This window comes from Sorex fumeus, unplaced genomic scaffold (assembly GCF_029834395.1).
Source record: "Sorex fumeus unplaced genomic scaffold, SorFum_2.1 ptg000098l, whole genome shotgun sequence".
Taxonomy (NCBI): Eukaryota; Metazoa; Chordata; class Mammalia; order Eulipotyphla; family Soricidae; genus Sorex; species Sorex fumeus.
Window position 1 is genome coordinate 315,746 of NW_026606155.1, and position 15,924 is coordinate 331,669.

The 15,924-nt window shown below is 58.6% G+C and overlaps 1 protein-coding gene across 1 annotated transcript in view; it reads left to right on the forward strand.

Annotated features, from left to right (window-relative positions):
* Window positions 1-15,924, forward strand: part of CLMN (calmin) — a 74,447-nt gene that overhangs the window by 39,398 nt on the left and 19,125 nt on the right. Inside the window, exons 2-4 of the mRNA XM_056133233.1 lie at window positions 9,057-9,118; window positions 14,411-14,506; window positions 15,148-15,231. Coding sequence (XP_055989208.1) covers window positions 9,057-9,118; window positions 14,411-14,506; window positions 15,148-15,231 — 242 coding nt within the window. The remainder of the gene's footprint in view (window positions 1-9,056; window positions 9,119-14,410; window positions 14,507-15,147; window positions 15,232-15,924) is intronic.

Here is a 15,924-nt window from a genome sequence, read left to right on the forward strand (position 1 = left end):
GAACATCAGGCCCAGGGCACTGGGGTTTGCCAGCCGCAGGATTGGGAGAACTTGGACTGACCCAGCCCAGACCCACTGTGGCACCGGCCTGGGCAGATGCATGCTCTTCCAGAAGGTTCTTCAATGCCACGGTAGCTTGGATGGGTCCCTGTTGGCCTCAAGAGAGGGTCCGAGCTCATGGCCAAGGCCGGGCTCTTCCCGCCGTGGGGCGCCAGTCCTCACGGCTCCCAGACCCCCATTTCTCAGGCTGCTCTCGGCAGGGATTTTTTTTTCTTCTTTTGTTTTGTTTTTTGTCCCACTCCCAGAGATGCTCAGGGGTTACTCCTGGCTCTGCACTCAGGGGACCAGATGGGATGCGGGGGTTCTATAACCCGGGTGAGCTGCGTGCAAGGCAAACCCCTCCCTGCTGTATGGTGGTGCCACGCCCCTCTACAGGACTCCTGCTGTCCTCCCTGGGGATGGTATGAAGGATGCATGTGTCACCTCTTCCTGTCCCTGCCCTCCCTCGCGTGGGGGTCTCTCTTTCGCGCGCGCACACACACACACACACACACACATCTTAGTAGCTGCTCCAATTGCACGAGCCAGGGGAAAGCAGGTCCTAACCCCGACACCAGCTCCTGTACCCTCCTGTGGGTCTCGGCAGCCAGACTTCTTCCCTCCCAGTGGCGGCCCCAGGAGTGGAGGCCGAGAAGGCATGCCCACGGCTGGCCGGGATGCAGGACAGGCTGGGAAGGGTAGTTTGGCTGTTGTGCACCCAGAGGAAAGGAAACGGTGTTTAGTGGCCCTGGAGTGGTCTGTCTTGGCATTGTGGTTTTCACGCACTGTGAGGACCCCCGGAGACATCTGTCCCAGTCCTTGGGAGCTGGATTTCCCACTCGGGCTCTTGAAGGCAGTGGTGATGGTTTTACTCTGCAAAGGGGGTCTGGCTACCAGGGAACTGGGTTTGGACCAAGGGAAACTAGTTTCTTCTTTGCAGAACTTATCATGCAGGTTGACCCATGCTGATCCTAACTTGGATCAGCTCTAAGACCCTCAGAGCTAGGGTTCTGCAGAAGGGACTGTGGACAGCACTTCTTTCGAAGTTTTTCTAGTTACCTTCCAGGAGCCAGAAAACTTTGTGAAAAATACTGGAATTGGGGGGGAAAAAATCAACCCTCGAGGTCAGGAAAGAGCACTGTGGGCTGAGCACAGGTCTTACATGCAAGAGGCCCAGAGCTAGTCCCCGGCACCACATGGTTCGTTCCCCTGCCCTCCCTCCAACGCAGCCAAGAGTGACCCCCACGCATCACCAGGTATGACCAAACACGAAACAAGTCACTCAGACGTGGTCCCATGGAGATAAGGGGGGGGGGGCCTGGGAAGAATCTTGGGGGTTCTTCATGTCCCTCTGCTGGCCTTCGTCCTTCTGCCCATCCGTCTGGAGCCCAGACAGGTCTCACTCCCCCCCTCCCAGCTGGTTTTACCAGTGATGCGCTTGCCACGTCCATGTCAGCTGGACACGTCGGGCATCCTTGAGTGGGCTCACGACCCCTCTCTGCTCATCTGGGTGAACGTTAACCCCGCCCCCCCCTTTCCCTCAGCGAGATTCTGAAGGCTGGCAGGCGTCAGGTGTCATAAATCAAGGTGTATGTGTGTGTGGGGGGGGGGCGGGGGGTGGTTAGCACCGAGCAGAGGAAAGTGAGAGCAGGTTTATTTTTCATTTCACGCACCAGCACGACACCCCACGCCTCCCCCTATATAGCGTAAAACTTAATTTGGTGAGTAATTGGGACTCGCTCTTTGGCGCCCTGGGGCATGTGGTCTGGAGCAGCTGGGCCTCAGGGCACGGCGTGGTATGTTAATTGCTGGCCCCTGGGGCCCGGGAGAGAATCGGATTTAGTTAGGTCCCCTGTCTGGAGGCCCTGGACAGGCCAGCGCATCTCTGCGGATGCTCATGCAGGAGACCCCCAGTCTGCGCCAGCTCCCAGAGCGGGTCCCCTCCTTCCTGGTGGGCGCCAGGTGCTGGGTGGGGGACCCCCGGGCTCGTCCTCTCTCTGACTCACACAGCTCTTGTACGCTGCTGTGCTCGTACCCACGGAGGGGCTCGCGTTTTATGACCCGACGTCTCGCTGAATGGGGATGTGGGTCAGAGGGAACTTGCAAGGGAGAAAAAACAGAGGAAATGAAATGCAGAATCAGGGCTGGTGTGAAGCCCGGGGAGACCTGGGCTTTTAATACCGCCAGAGCCGAGTGGGGCTGCAACGGGTGGCGGGGAGATGTGGCCCCCAGGAGTCGGAATCGAGGGCCCTGTCTGCCTGCAGCCTGGGCCTCTCCCCTGTTTAAAAAGAAATTGCCGTTTAATTTGTTTCTGAGTTTTATTTCTCGAGTGAAGCAGCATGAGGCCATGTAATGAGGCCGCGTTTCTGGGAGGTGTTGAAAGACGAGGAGAGAGGAGCGAAGTGGCGGAGGAGGGGGGCCGGGCTGTGTAGGAGACCCCCCCACCCCTGATCCCAGCCCTTCTGGTCTCAGGCTCCTGGGAACACGGCAGCACCTTGGCTGGCGGGGGCTAGTGGAGCCCCCTGCTGGCTTCCCTGGGTACTGCCGGTGGGGGCAGTAGGAGCCCTGGTGTGAGCTGGTGGTGATCTGACCCGTGGGGTCACCCCCTGGGACCCCAGAGGCACGGAGAAATGTCTCTCTGTCCTGGTTTAGAGGTCACAGGTCTGAACTGGGGGGTGTTCCCAGGCTGTGGGACAGAGAAGAGTTTTCCTGGGCCAGGAGCCGGACCCCGAGCAGCCTGAACTCTCTGCCCATGCCTTATTCTGCAGACCACCTGCCTGGTGTAGAAGTGCAGGCCGGAGGTGTGGGGGCCCTCCAGCTGGCCCCTGGGGTGATCCCTGGGCAATCCCATTCAGCTTTCCAGCCCCCATGGGCTCCAAGTGGACACCTCCCCCCAAGCCCCCTTCTGCCCTCTCCCAAGTGCCCTTGTGCAGAGCTGGGTGGCTCTCCTGGCTGTGTAGGAATGAGGAGGCTTGTATGCAGGCCATCTGGGGGAGTACATGTGTGTGAGGGTCCAGGAGCTGGGAGGTGTACTGAGTACTTTTCTGCACCAGGTACACGGGTCCAACATGCCACACATGCACACGTGCACAGATATGCTTACACACAGAGAAATGCACATACACATGCAGACACGCACACACATGCTTCCATGTGCCAATATGCACATTCACACACACTACACAGAGGTATGCATGTGCACACAAATACGTGCAATGCTATCACAGATATGCAGTACTCACACAGATCTGCACACACTCAGGCCTGCACACACGCATGCACGCACTTACATGGGCCGGTATGCATGTGTGTACAGACACGTGTGCATGCGTGTAGGTGCGCAGCACTGCTGGGTCCCTCCCATAGTGGGGGATGGGTGGGGGAGGAATGACAGCTTGCCGGGCCAGTGAGCTTGAAGGACTGTGGGCAGTAAGTGTTGCTTAGTCAGGAACACCGCTGCGCCCACCTGTGTTTGCACTCAGGCCTCCACCTACCTGAGCTGTCCCACGCCCAGCCCGGTCCACCCCCACCCCCCCACCGGGCAGGAATCAGGCTCCTCCTGACATGGCCCTGGGGTCTGTGGAGACCCCATGCCCCAGGAGAGAAGCATTTTGGCCACCCAGGAAGGCACAGAGGGCAAGAACTGTTTCCTGCCCTGATGGTGACGGTGCCACGTCCTGCTGGGGCCCTGTGTCCCGCCACAGAGCTGGTTCCCCCGCCCAGACGAGGCTGCCCATGGCTGTCTCTGCTTGACCAAGGAACTACCAAGTTCCCCCCAGGAAATCTGTCTCGTCGGCTGGGTAAATGCAGACATGGGGGCCCAGGAAATAGCACGTAACTATTCTGCAAGTTAGGGGGACCCGTGCGGAGTCCTCGGCAGATGACACATAGGAATCGTCTGCATGAGAATCTGCAGGTGTTAGCTCTGAGTACAGGTGCCAGTGTGTGCACAGGTGCCAGGTGTGTGTGTGTGTGTGTGTGTGTGTGTGTGTACAGGTGTGTGCTCAGATGCTGGTGTGTGTGCAGTGCAGGTGTGTGTGTGTGTGTGTGTGTGTGCCGGCATACACTTAGGTGCAGGTGTGTGTGCAAGTACAGGTGTGTATGTGCAGATGCAGGTGTGTATACAGGTGTGTACTAGGATGCAGGTGTGTGTGTAGGTATGTACTCAGGTGCAGGTGTGTGTGCAGATGCACGTGTGTGTGCAGGAATGTACCCAGGTGCAGGAGTGTTTGCAGGTGGACACACAGATTTTAAGAGTTTGGGTATGTTTTTCTATGATTTTCTTTATGACTACTTTTTTTTCCTTTTTGGGCCACACCTGGCGATGCTTAGGGGTTCCTCCTGGCTCTGCACTCAGGAGTTACTCCTGGCGGTGCTCAGGGGATCATATGGGATGCTGGGAATTGAACGCGGGTCGGCCGCATGCAAGGCAAACGCCCTACCCGCTGTGCTATCTCTCCAGCCTCCTATGACTACTTTTTAAATATAAGTGATTTATATATTTGGGGGATGGTGGTTTGGGGGCCACACCCAATGGTGCTTAGGGTTTACTTCTGGCTCTGCACCTCGGGATCATCCGTGGCGCTGCTTGGGGGGCATGTGGGCTGCGGGATAGACCCCTGGTCTGTCCAGAGCCCCCATACTTATCTTTGCACACCCAATCTTATGAATTTTTTTTGGTGGGGTTGTTTTGAGGCCATGCCTGGCTGTGCTTGGGGCTTATTCCTGGCTTTGCACTCAGGGATCATTCCTGATGGACTCCGGGTACCATACGGGGTGCCAGGTCTTGAGCTCAGGTCAGCCATAGACAAGGTGAGCAGTGCTGCCTTGTCAGCCCCAAACCTGTGATTTTTCAAAGTGTCGTTTTTTTTTATTTTGTTATTGGGCCATGCCCAGTGGTGCTCAGGGCTGTCTCCACTCGGGGATCCCTCCTGGTGATGCTCCGGGGACCATACTGGGGTTTTGGGGATTGAACCCGTGTCGCTTCTGTCCTACCTCTCAGGCCCCCAAAGCGCCATTTCTTTCTCCTGGGTGGGGATTAAAGCGTGGAAACCTGATAGAGGACGAAGGTTTCCAGCACCAGGGACCACGGTCTGTAAATCCGTTTTCCTTGCGAGAACCCACAGCCCTCTTCCTGTGTTCCTTTCTGGGTCCCGCCCCCCTCCCGACCCCAGTCCCGGGCCAGGCGAGCCACTTGCTGCCCTCCCAGGCATGCAGGCCAGCTAAGAGGGAAGTCTCCCTGCACCCACGACTCTCCGGTGGCCCTGTCAAGCCCTGCCAGGCCCTGGCAGCGCTTGAGAGAAAGCCTGGGCCTTTGGACGCGCCGTTTCCCTACCCCTTTACAACGTGCGAGAGGCGGTGGAGAAAAGGCACCCTTGGCTTTATGGAAGCTATATAAAGTTTATGGGGTCTCAGCTGGCAGGAGTAGGAAGGCCTGCGGGAGTGGGGGGGTCCCCCAGTCAAGATGGCCAGGAAAGGCCACACAGCACATCACATGCTCGCAGTCGGCCCCGCTGTGGGGGGCCCGGGAAGGGGGTTGGTCTTCTTGTGGCACAGCTTGGGGGTGGGGGTGCCCGGTGGGGTGGGCGGTGTCCTCCCGATGCCAGGCAGCATGGGGGGGACTGAAGTGGGGGTGCAGGAAGCTGTGAGCTGGCCAAGGTGGCCCAGTGGGGGCTGGACACGTAAGGGTGGACCTGCTTCTCTGTTCCCGGAGGACGGAGCGAGGCGCCCCAGTTCCGACTCGGAAGCACTGTCCCCCTTTCCCGTTTTAGCCTGGACGTGACTGCTCCCGGTGACTCAGTCGCGTCCTCAACCGGCCCTGCCCTCCCGTGGGCCCACCGAGCCCTCAAAACCGATTTAGGCCAATTCCCGTGTGGCCTGGGCGGCAGGGCCGGACACCAGCTTGGCCATCTCAGCCTCCCAGGACCCGCATCTACTGTGAGGTCCTCGTCTGCCCCGGAGCGCGCCTCCCCTGTCCCCCGCTCTGACCCTAGTGGTCTCATTCTCCCTGCATGTGTGTGCTCTGGCTCCGGCCTGGCCGTGGGTTCTTGGGGTGCCAATTCCGGGAACGCTGAATTCTTCATCTCTCCTTTTGCCCACTGCATCTGGCAGAGTTTCCAGGGTCCATGGTGCTGCCCACGGTGGGGGGTGGTGGTGGAAGGGTTCAAAGGTGGAAGAGCCGATGGGGTAGAAGGAAGGAAAGGAGGGGGTGGGTCAAGGAAACAGGGCCTGTATGAGTGATGGACAGGTGAGTTGGGTGGGTGGACAGATGGGGGCGTGTGTGAGTGACGGGCAGGTGAGAGGGTGGATTGACAGATAAGGGGGGTGTAGAGTGATGAGGGGTGGATGGACAAATGGGTGAGTGAATGGACAGGTGAGGGGATGTATAGTGACACAGGTGAGTGGGTAGATGGACAGATGGGGGTGGGCGTATGAGTAATGGAAAAGTAAGTGGGTGGATGGACAGGTGAGTGGTTGATGGACAGGCGAGGGGTGTATAGTGACGAACAGCTGAGGGGTGGATGGACAGGTGGTGGACAGGTGACATAGTGACGGGCAGGTGAGTGGGTGATGGACAGGTGAGGGGTATATAGTGACGGACAGGTGCTGACTGGTGGAAGGATGCGTGGACAGACGGGTGGATGGGTCAGCGAGGTCTGTCTGGACTAGCCAACACGTGTTTCTTCCTATCCACCCTTTGGCTGGTTCACTTACCATTCCCTTCCCTGTGCCCTGAGCCCTGCTGGCGAGTTCACGTCTGCCTCGGGGGGTCTCCTTTGCTCCCTGGAGCCCCGAGGTGCGAGCAGGCTGTTGAGTGTGCGTGTAAATACTTTACAGTTCCATAAACTTGGCTAAGGACGGGTGGGGGTGGGGTGTACACGGCCAGCCTTTGGGGAGGGCAGCTTGGAAGCAGCTCATAAAGTCTGGAGCGTGCCCACCCGACAGCCCTGCATGGGGGTCTAGCACGAGGAGGCTTTTGCCACTCTCGTGTGCTGGACCCACCCTCGGGGGCATCAGTCCATGCCAGGGTCCCTCCAAGCTCAAACCCCGTAGAGCCTGGTGCCATCGGCAGGGGGGAGAGGTTGCAGGGTGTGCAGGCAGGGGCCAGAAACACCCAGTCACAGAGAAAACCGCCGAGCAAGCAGCCCTCCCCAGTCTTCCAGAAGTTTCTAGAAACTTCCAGACCCTTCCTCTGACTCCTCCAGCCCCTCTCCCAGTCCCGAGCTGGGAGATGGAGTTTGCTCAGATGAGCTCTTCCAGCCGTCAGCCTGCTTGCCAAGGGCCTGACTTGCAGAGGAGACGGGCGGCGGGGAGGGAGGCGGTTATGGGCGCAATTACTGTCTGCTGGCTCTTCAATTAAAGAGATTGAAAGGCTCAATATTAAAATTTGATTTATGGGCCTCCCTATCAGCCTAATAATGTGCTGTGGGAGAAGAAAGAGCCAGAGTCGTTAGAGAAAGCGGTCGCTCCCCCCCCCCTCTTTTTTTTGGGTCTCCCCCAGGAGAGAAATTGCCTCACATTTTCTCATGGTGGGAGAAATGTGAGACGGTAATGTCGGGATGGGGTCTTCCCGACGGGCAGGCCCAGAACCCAGTCGTCTGGGTTGGCAGCAGGCTCAGACGCTCCTGGGTCACTTCTGAGAGGCAGCTGCAGCTGTCGCCACAGAGAACCTCCCACCACCCCCGGGTGCTGCCACCCTCGAAGCATCCCTGGGGCGGGGGGGTCTCAGACACTGAGTCAGCTAATTCCAGAGCAGAGACCCAGGCCCATGGGGCGTAGTAAGTCCCACCAGGGCTGCAGACTGGCACCTGCCTCTGTTTGTTCATCTGTAAAATGGGCACAATCCCTCTTTTGATGGGGGCAGATGGCTCAAGTGGACCGTGGCCATGGGAATGTTCTGATGGGACATGGCTCTGCAGAGCTAAGTGAGATTCGGTGAATGGACCTGTCCTAGAGGCAGCGCTGGGTGGACATCTGCCTCCGTTTCCACACAATTCAGACACCTTTGCCATTCTTGGAGGCGCTGAGACTTTCCGTTTCCAGGATGCCAGCTAATGGGCGGGAGGTCGGATGGACTTGGGGGTGGACGCCCACCTCTGCCCCTCTGCCCTGGGGGAGGTATTTTCTCCTGAACCTCCACTGAATTCATCTGTACTGGAGGGAGGCTCTGGGGTAGGACACCTACCTCGTGGGTCCTGATTCTCTCCCAGGAAACGTGTCCCAGACCCTACACGTTAGGGTCGCCCTCTGGAAAAATCAGAATAAAAGAATGGTTTCTTCTCTGAGTTTTAAGTTTCACGGAAGGGCAGGGGTCACAAGCACCCACCTTCAACACCCCCCCCCCATAGGGGAGAAAAAAATTTGCCAATAAAGTATGGCACACGCATTCCACAGCAAGCACCCTGGGAAGGAAGTTTCCTCTTTCTTTGGTTTGGGGGCCAACTGGGCAGTGCTCAGGTCGGGTCCATCCTGGCAGGGTGCAGGGGCCCTACGGGGTGCCAAGGATGGAAGCCAGGTTTGCTGGAAGGGGGTGTTCTAAGGAGTTCACCGGGGTTGCTGGGCCAGGGACAGGACCCTGCATGGCTTCTGTGCCTGCCTGCTGAGTGCCACAGTTCCAGACTCTCCCAGCTTGATGGCAGGGCAGGGGGCTGGGCGGGGAGGCAGGTCAGCTGTGGGCATGGCCGCAGAGCACAAGGGCAGCTGGGTTGAGTGTGCCCCCTCTCCCCTGCCAGGCAAGTGGCTCTCCCCACCCCCTCCCCCACTTCTCCCCCTGGGGCCGTAGTGCCCACGTGCCCACTCTGGGTGGCAGGACCTTTTGCTCCGTGTTTGGATTTGTGCGCCTTTGATCTGCTTTGGGTCCCCTGGAGTGGGCTGAGAGGGGATGGATTCTAGGGGGGTGCCCTCGTGCCAGCCCCCTTTTGGGAAGGGGCCATGGGGGTCCCACAGGGCAGGGCAGGCCAGTGGGGTGTGCGCGGGGCTCCTTCTGGTGCCCCACTGACACTGTGCCTTTGTTCCAGTGGAACGGGAGAACGTGCAGAAGAGGACCTTCACGCGCTGGATCAACCTCCATCTGGAGAAGGTAGGGGTGCGTGGGTGCGTGGGTGCGTGGGTGTGGGGAAGGGCCGCTTCTTCCCCCCTTCTTCCCAGCGTCTGGGACCCCTTCATGGCAGGATGCAGGGGAGCCCCTGGGGCGGGGGTCTCAGAGCTGGGTCTCTGGGCGCAGTTCTCTGGAATTAGCATCTCCTAGGGAGGAGAGGAGCCAGGGAGCCAAGGTCCAAGCCCTCCATCACCTCGCGCCTGGTGTGGGACGGGGCGCCCCACGTTCCAGCATGTGGGTGTGTGTTGGGGAACGAGGGTGCGAGTCCGGGGGGCAGTCGAGAGTTTTGATGGGAATTAGGAACCCTGCGTGCCTTTTGGCAACGCCAGATGACCACTCGCCTCTGCTGGCCACGCACGTTGCTCTGATCACAGAACTCACCAGGTCTGTGGTGCATTTGCGTCCACAGTCCCATTGAGCCTGAGGACGGGCCCGGTTACCCCAACTTTTTCTTTTTTTAAAGAAGAATATTTTATTTTTTTGCTTTTTGGTTCACACCCAGCAATGCTCAGGGGTGACTCCTGGCTCTGCACTCAGGAATTACTCCTGGCGGTACCATATGGGATGCTGGGGATCGAACCTGGGTCCACAGCGTGCAAGCAAACAAGGCTGTCCTATCGCTCAGCCTTTGATCCGGTTCGGTAGGGCGTTTGCTTTGTGCGCAACTGGCTCAGCCGAGTCCGGTTCAATTCCTCCGCCTCTCTCGGAGAGCCCGGCAAGCTACCGAGTGTATCTCGCCCTCATGGAAGCTACCCATGACGTATTCCATATGCCAAACACAGTAACAACAAGTCTCACGATGGAGACATTATTGGGTCCGCTTGAGCAAATCGATGAACAACGGGAGGACCGTGACCCATGAGGAAACTGGTTCCTCCAGCTTGTCACGTGCGCCCCTGGGTGGTCCTTCTCCGGCTCCTGCCACTTCGCTGAGGCTCAGCTGGGACATCTGGGTGCAAACTCTTGCCCCAGCCAGCCCGAGAGCTGCCCCTGTGACCCAGGATGGGCAGAAAGGGAGGCGGGGGTCATGTGGGGGACCGCTGAACCCAGCAGAGTTTCCCTCCCTGGGGGCGGCCTTGCATGATTGTCCCGATGAGCCCCTTGACTCCCCCCCACCCCCACCACTTGGCCCGCGGAATTGGAGAGGAGAAACTTTTATTACATGTGAGAGCAGCTTCTCAGGCCCCCTCGCCGCCTTCTGGCCTCCTGCGTCCACCCGCCTCATTTCTTTTTTAACTGCTGGACCCGGCGCCTCCCTTCATGAATTCCAAGTCACTTCCGTCCCCTCCCCTGTGGCCGGAAGTGGTTGTTGATTCCTCTGCACACAGCCGAGGTTCTGGAGACCCCGAGAGGGGTCAGGTCCCGAGTGGCGCATTGAGCCGAGTCTGCACCCCCTTTAAGTGCGCCCCTCTCTGCTTTGGCGATCACCGGCCCAATCACCACATGCGTCCCCCAATCCCCCCGTTCCTGTTGCTTTTGACTATTGCTGCATTTTCAGCTGTACTTATTAAGGCTGATGATTTTTATTTTTTTTAATTTTGGGTTGTTTGGGGGGAGGGGAGTGGGGTGGCAAAGTAGGAACCCCGTTCCCTCAACCGAGGTCGGCCGAATTCCTCGGTGCATGTCTGATGTGTGTCGGGGTACCTGGAAATTCTTCTGGGTGGACGGACTGTCACCAGGCATAATTCTTGGGGCTTTTTTATTTTTTTGAGTTAAAAAATCAGCACCGAGAAAAGTCCAGCGGGTGAGAGCACAGCCCAGGCACTGGCTCGGCGCCCCGAGTGATCCCGGCGAGCATTTATCACGGCGGGCCTGTTCTTGGCTCCGTTCCTGCCCCTTCCTCGGGGCTTGCGGCTGTGCCCGCTCGGAAGATAAATCAGGTGGCACCTGAGCCCGCCGCCTAATAAACGGGGCGAAATTAACAGCCGTGTTTCCAACCTTGAGCCTTTCAAGAACCCCCTTTCATGTGAAGGAAACCCAGGAACTCCGGCGGGAATTGGGCTTAACTGCAATTTGAAGACTGTCAGAAATATTTACTGAGGCTCTGGCTTCTGGAAAAATCCGTCCATTCACCCTGAGACTTGGATCCTGCAGAAAGCCCTGGGGTGCTGTTGGAGGGGCCAGACCCAAGGTCCTGCAGCCCAGCCGGCCCAGCCGGCAGAGCCGTTGCGGGCCCTGAGGGGTGTTTGCCCTGGAGCTGGTTCACTTTCTCCTCCCTCCGCCTCCCTTGGCTTCCCGCCAAGGCCAGGGGCCGCGGCCGCCCCACCCCCCACCCTTGGCCATGGAAATGGCTGTTCCCTGGTCCCCCTTGGAACGCGGGCAAGGCCTGGGAAGGGGAAGATTGGTTTGTTCTTTGAGCAAGACTGGCTGAGTGGGGGGCGGTGGGGGTGGGCAGGGGTCTTGTGTGTTGTGTCGCACATTAGCAGGAAGAGGCTGAGTAATGGGAGGTCACCCCGGCGTCCCCCTGCCCCACCCCCATCACCCCAGTGCTGGGAGTTTGCACTGAGAATGGGAGCTTGTCCAAAGGACTGGAGTACTTGCTTTGCTTCCTTGAACCCAGGTTCGATCTCTGGCACCCCCAAGCCCTCACTGGCCCCGAAACAAAGTGAAATAAAAAACCGTTTCCTTTTTGGAACTGGAGTGATAGCACAGCGGGTTTGCCTTGCATGCGGCCCGACCCGGGTTCGATTCCCAGCATCCCATTTGGTCCCTCGAGCATGGCCACTGGGTGTGACCCAAAAAGCAAACAAAAAAATAAAACCGTTTCCTTTTTGATTCCAAGGCCCTGGGAGCAAAGCGTCTTCTGCAGCCCTGGGGGTGGACTCGCCTGTATTCTCAGTCCCGGGCCCGGGGGTCTCAAAAGGGTGGAGGGACCCCCCCCCATCTTCCCTCCTGGCCCACATGAATGATGCTGGAAATGGGGTCTGGGCGTCAGGCGTCACTTCCCCGGGGTCTCCGTGCTCCTGGCTCTGGTTGGCTACTGGGCGCTCCCTTCTCTGCCCCCAGCATCCTGTCTCTGTGATGCCCTTTATCACTGTACCCGGGAGCAGAATGAATACCGGTCTCACGACCCTCATGGTGCCCAGTGCTCCCGTCTGAGCAGTCAGCGGCTTCCAGGCTCGCGAGAGCCCAGTCATCTGAATCCTGTTCTCTAGAGTCGGTGGCTGTTGGTCCCCGCTGCTGGCTGCCTTGGAGGCATTGTTGCCCTTCTGTCCTGGACAGAATTAGAGACCCTTTCTCAGTACTGACTCCACCCCCAGCCCGGAACATGGGCTTCCAGCAGCTGCACTGGTTGGCCTGAAGGGGGCGCTGTGGACCAGTTTATTCTCGACCTGCCCCAGCTCCCCTCAGCCTGTGGGGCCCTCCGGAGAGCCAGAGCTGGGTGGGTGGGGCCAGGGCCACCATTTGTATGAAAGAGAAGCAGGGGTGGGGGACGGGGATGGAAGAGGACGATGAGGAGCAGAGGCCCAGAGATACTCCCCAGGTGACGTGCCTTGTCCAGAGTGCGCCCCAGACTGAGGGGGGCACCACCCCCATGGGCTGGCCATGAGGCTTGGGAAGCAGGGGCTGCTGCCGCTCATTCCTTGTTCCCTGTCCGGGGGCGGGAGGGCGGGCAGTTCCAAAGCTGAGGCCTCTGAGGCCCTTTCCTTAGGGACAGGCCCTAGGCCAAGGCCAGGGCGGCAGCGCTGGCCAGCGGGTGGGGAGCAGGGATTCCCCCTGACCCCTTAGTGGGTGGATCGTGTGGGTGTGAGCAGATGCCAGGGAATGGGTATAAGCCGATGGGGCCTGGGGCAGGGATGCTCATATGGCATAATCTTTGTGTCGTCTGTCTACAGTGCAATCTGTGGGTTGACTCTGTGCAGTATAATCTGTGCGTCTTGTCTCTGTACAGTGTAATTCATGCTTCTTGTCTCTGTACTGTGGAATCTGTGGGTTGTGTCTGTACACTGTGATCTGTGGATTGTCTGTACAGTGTAATCCGTGGGTCTTGTCTCTGTACAGTGTGATCCATGGGTCTTGTCTCTGTACTGTGTAATCCGTGGGTCATGTCTGTACAGTGTAATCCATGGTTCGTGTCTATACAGTGTAATCTGTGGTTTGTGTCTGTACAGTGTAATCCACGGGTAATGTCACTGTACAGTGTAATCTGTGGGTTGTCTCTGTACAGTGTAATCTGTGGGTTGTCTCTCTACCGTGTAATTCATGCGTCTTGTCTCTGTACAGTGTAATCCGTGCGTCTTGTCTCTGTACTGTGTAACCTGTGGGTCCTGTATCTGTACTGTGTAATCTGTGGGTTGTGTCTGTACAGTGCAATCCATGGGTCATGTCTCCATACAGTGTAATCCGTGGGTCATGTCTGTACATTGTAATCCGTGTGTCTTCTCTCTGTACAGTGTAATAGTGGTTCGTTTCTGTACAATGTAATCTGTGGTTTGTGTCTGTACAGTGTAATCCATGGTTCATCTATACAGTGTAATCTGTGAATTGTCTGTACAATATAGTCCGTGGGTTGTCTCTGTGCAGTGTAATCTGTTGTCGTGTCTGAGTGGGCACAGAAGGTAGATGAGCATGAATGCACCCACCGGTGCCCTCACTTCGAGGCATCTGCAGTCTGGGGACTCCGGAGGGGTTAAGGGTCCCTCCGGGCCCCCACCATCTGCTGTTCAGCGGGTGAGCTGTATGCTCACCCCTCTCACTGCTCGTTCCACATGTGCACAGCCTTGCAGAATTTACCCCCTGGGGACCGGCTCCCTGCCCAGACCTGGCCTGGAGGTTGGGCAGGGCCACCTCTGCAGAGCACGAGAGGGTTGCACCAGCCTGGGTCGTGCCTTCAGCGTGTAGACCCGGTCGCACTGAGTAGGCCCACAGGTCTGAGTGGACTTGTCAAACATGGGGCCCAGCCATGGGCACCCCCAGATGGGAGGGGAAGGGTGGCCCTCGATGGGCGTGGGGAACCTTCTTCCTGCCAAGGGCCATTTGGGGATTTACAACATGACTCATGGGCCCTACCGATGGGCAGTGGGCAGCCATGGAGCAGTACTCGTGCGTCCCCTCGTGCCGTGATGTTGGGGACCTCAGATGCCTTCCGGCCGCACATCCCCACCCGACTCTCCGTCACTCCTCAGGGGCCTGCTTGGAGCCGCCATCTCCTTGTGCCCTATCTGGGGAGCCTCTCGGGGGTCTGGGGTCCCGAGAGATGTGGGTGCCCCAGGTCAGACAGATGCTCGGGGGCCCACGCCCCACTCACTGCCGCCTTCTGTCCCTGTGCCCCAGTGCGACCCGCCCCTGGAAGTGAAAGACTTGTTCGTCGATATCCAGGATGGCAAGATCCTCATGGCCCTGCTAGAAGTGCTGTCGGGACGCGGCCTGGTGCGTACAGGGGTCCCCGCGTGGTCTGTCTCGTGCTCCCCGCACACAGGGACCCTTCCTGAGCACACACTTGGGGGTGACAGCCCCTACCCCTCAGTGCAAGGACCTCCCTGTTCTGTTTCCCTGACTGGCGCTCACTTCTGCCTGAGCAACACTCCCAGGCCCAGGTGGCCACCAGCGGGGCAGGTGCAGTGACTTGGGGGCGGGGGTCCAGGGGTCACGTCCTGCTGGGGGGGCAAAGGTGGGCAGGAAGGTCATTAGAGGCTGCGCTTCTGTGAGTCTTTCTCGCACTCTCCCTCACGTTCTCGCTGTCTCATCCTCTGTCCCTCGCTCTGTTCCTGTATTGCATGTTCTCTCTCTATCTCTCTCTCTTTCTGTCTCTCTCTCTCTCTCTCTCTCTCTCTCTCTCTCTCTCACGCTCTCTTTCTGTCTCCCTCTTTCTCGCGCTGCATCTGTCCAGCTGGCATAACTGCCCACAGAGCACTTGGTCAGAGGATGGGGTGCTGTGTCGGGGGCTGCCTTGGGCCATGTGTCTGTCCTGCGCCCCCCCCACCCCCCCACCCCCCCACTCCCGTGCACCGACCTCTCACGTGCCCTGCCCTGGGAGTCCCGGCCCCTCACACCCCTACCCTGTGTTCCAGCTGCACGAGTACAAACCCTCCTCCCACCGCATCTTCCGCCTGAACAACATCGCCAAGGCGCTTCAGTTCCTGGAGGAGAGCAGCGTGAGTGCCCCTGCCGCCCGCCGTCCCTTGGGCAGGACTCAGAGTCGGGCACCTCTCGGACCCCCATAGCACCCCCTGTGTGTCCTGGAGCCCCCCAGTTACTCTGCCCTCACCCCATCAAGATCTCCCCGGGTCTTCCAGAAGGGGAAGCGGCATGAGCGCTCCCTTGCGGGCTGCAGTGGACGCACAGCACAGTGATCACTCCGGGAGGACCTTCTCTAAGAACCCGGAATTGGGGAGCAGCAGCAGGTGGAGAGTCCCAAGCTGGGGCGGGCGGAGGGGGGGCGCAGAGAAGTCACCTGATTCCTTCATACAACTGAGAATGCTGAGACCTCCATTAACTTTTTTTTTGGAGGGGGGAGTCACACCTGGCAATGCACAGGGATTACTCCTGGCTCTGCACTCAGGAATTACTCCTGGCGGTGCTCGGGGGACCATATGGGATGCTGGGACTCGAACCCGGGTTGTCCACGTGTGAGGCAAACACCCTACCCGCTGTGCTATTGCTCCAGCCCCGCCAGGAGTAGCTTTTAGTGGTGGTGGGTTTGGCCCCCTCCCCCACCCCCAAATCACTGTAGCACTGTAGCACTGTCCTCCCGTTGTTCATCGATTTGCTCGAGCGGGCCCAGTAACATCTCCATCAGGAGACTTGTTGTTACTGTGCTTGGCATATCGAATACGTCACGGGGAGCT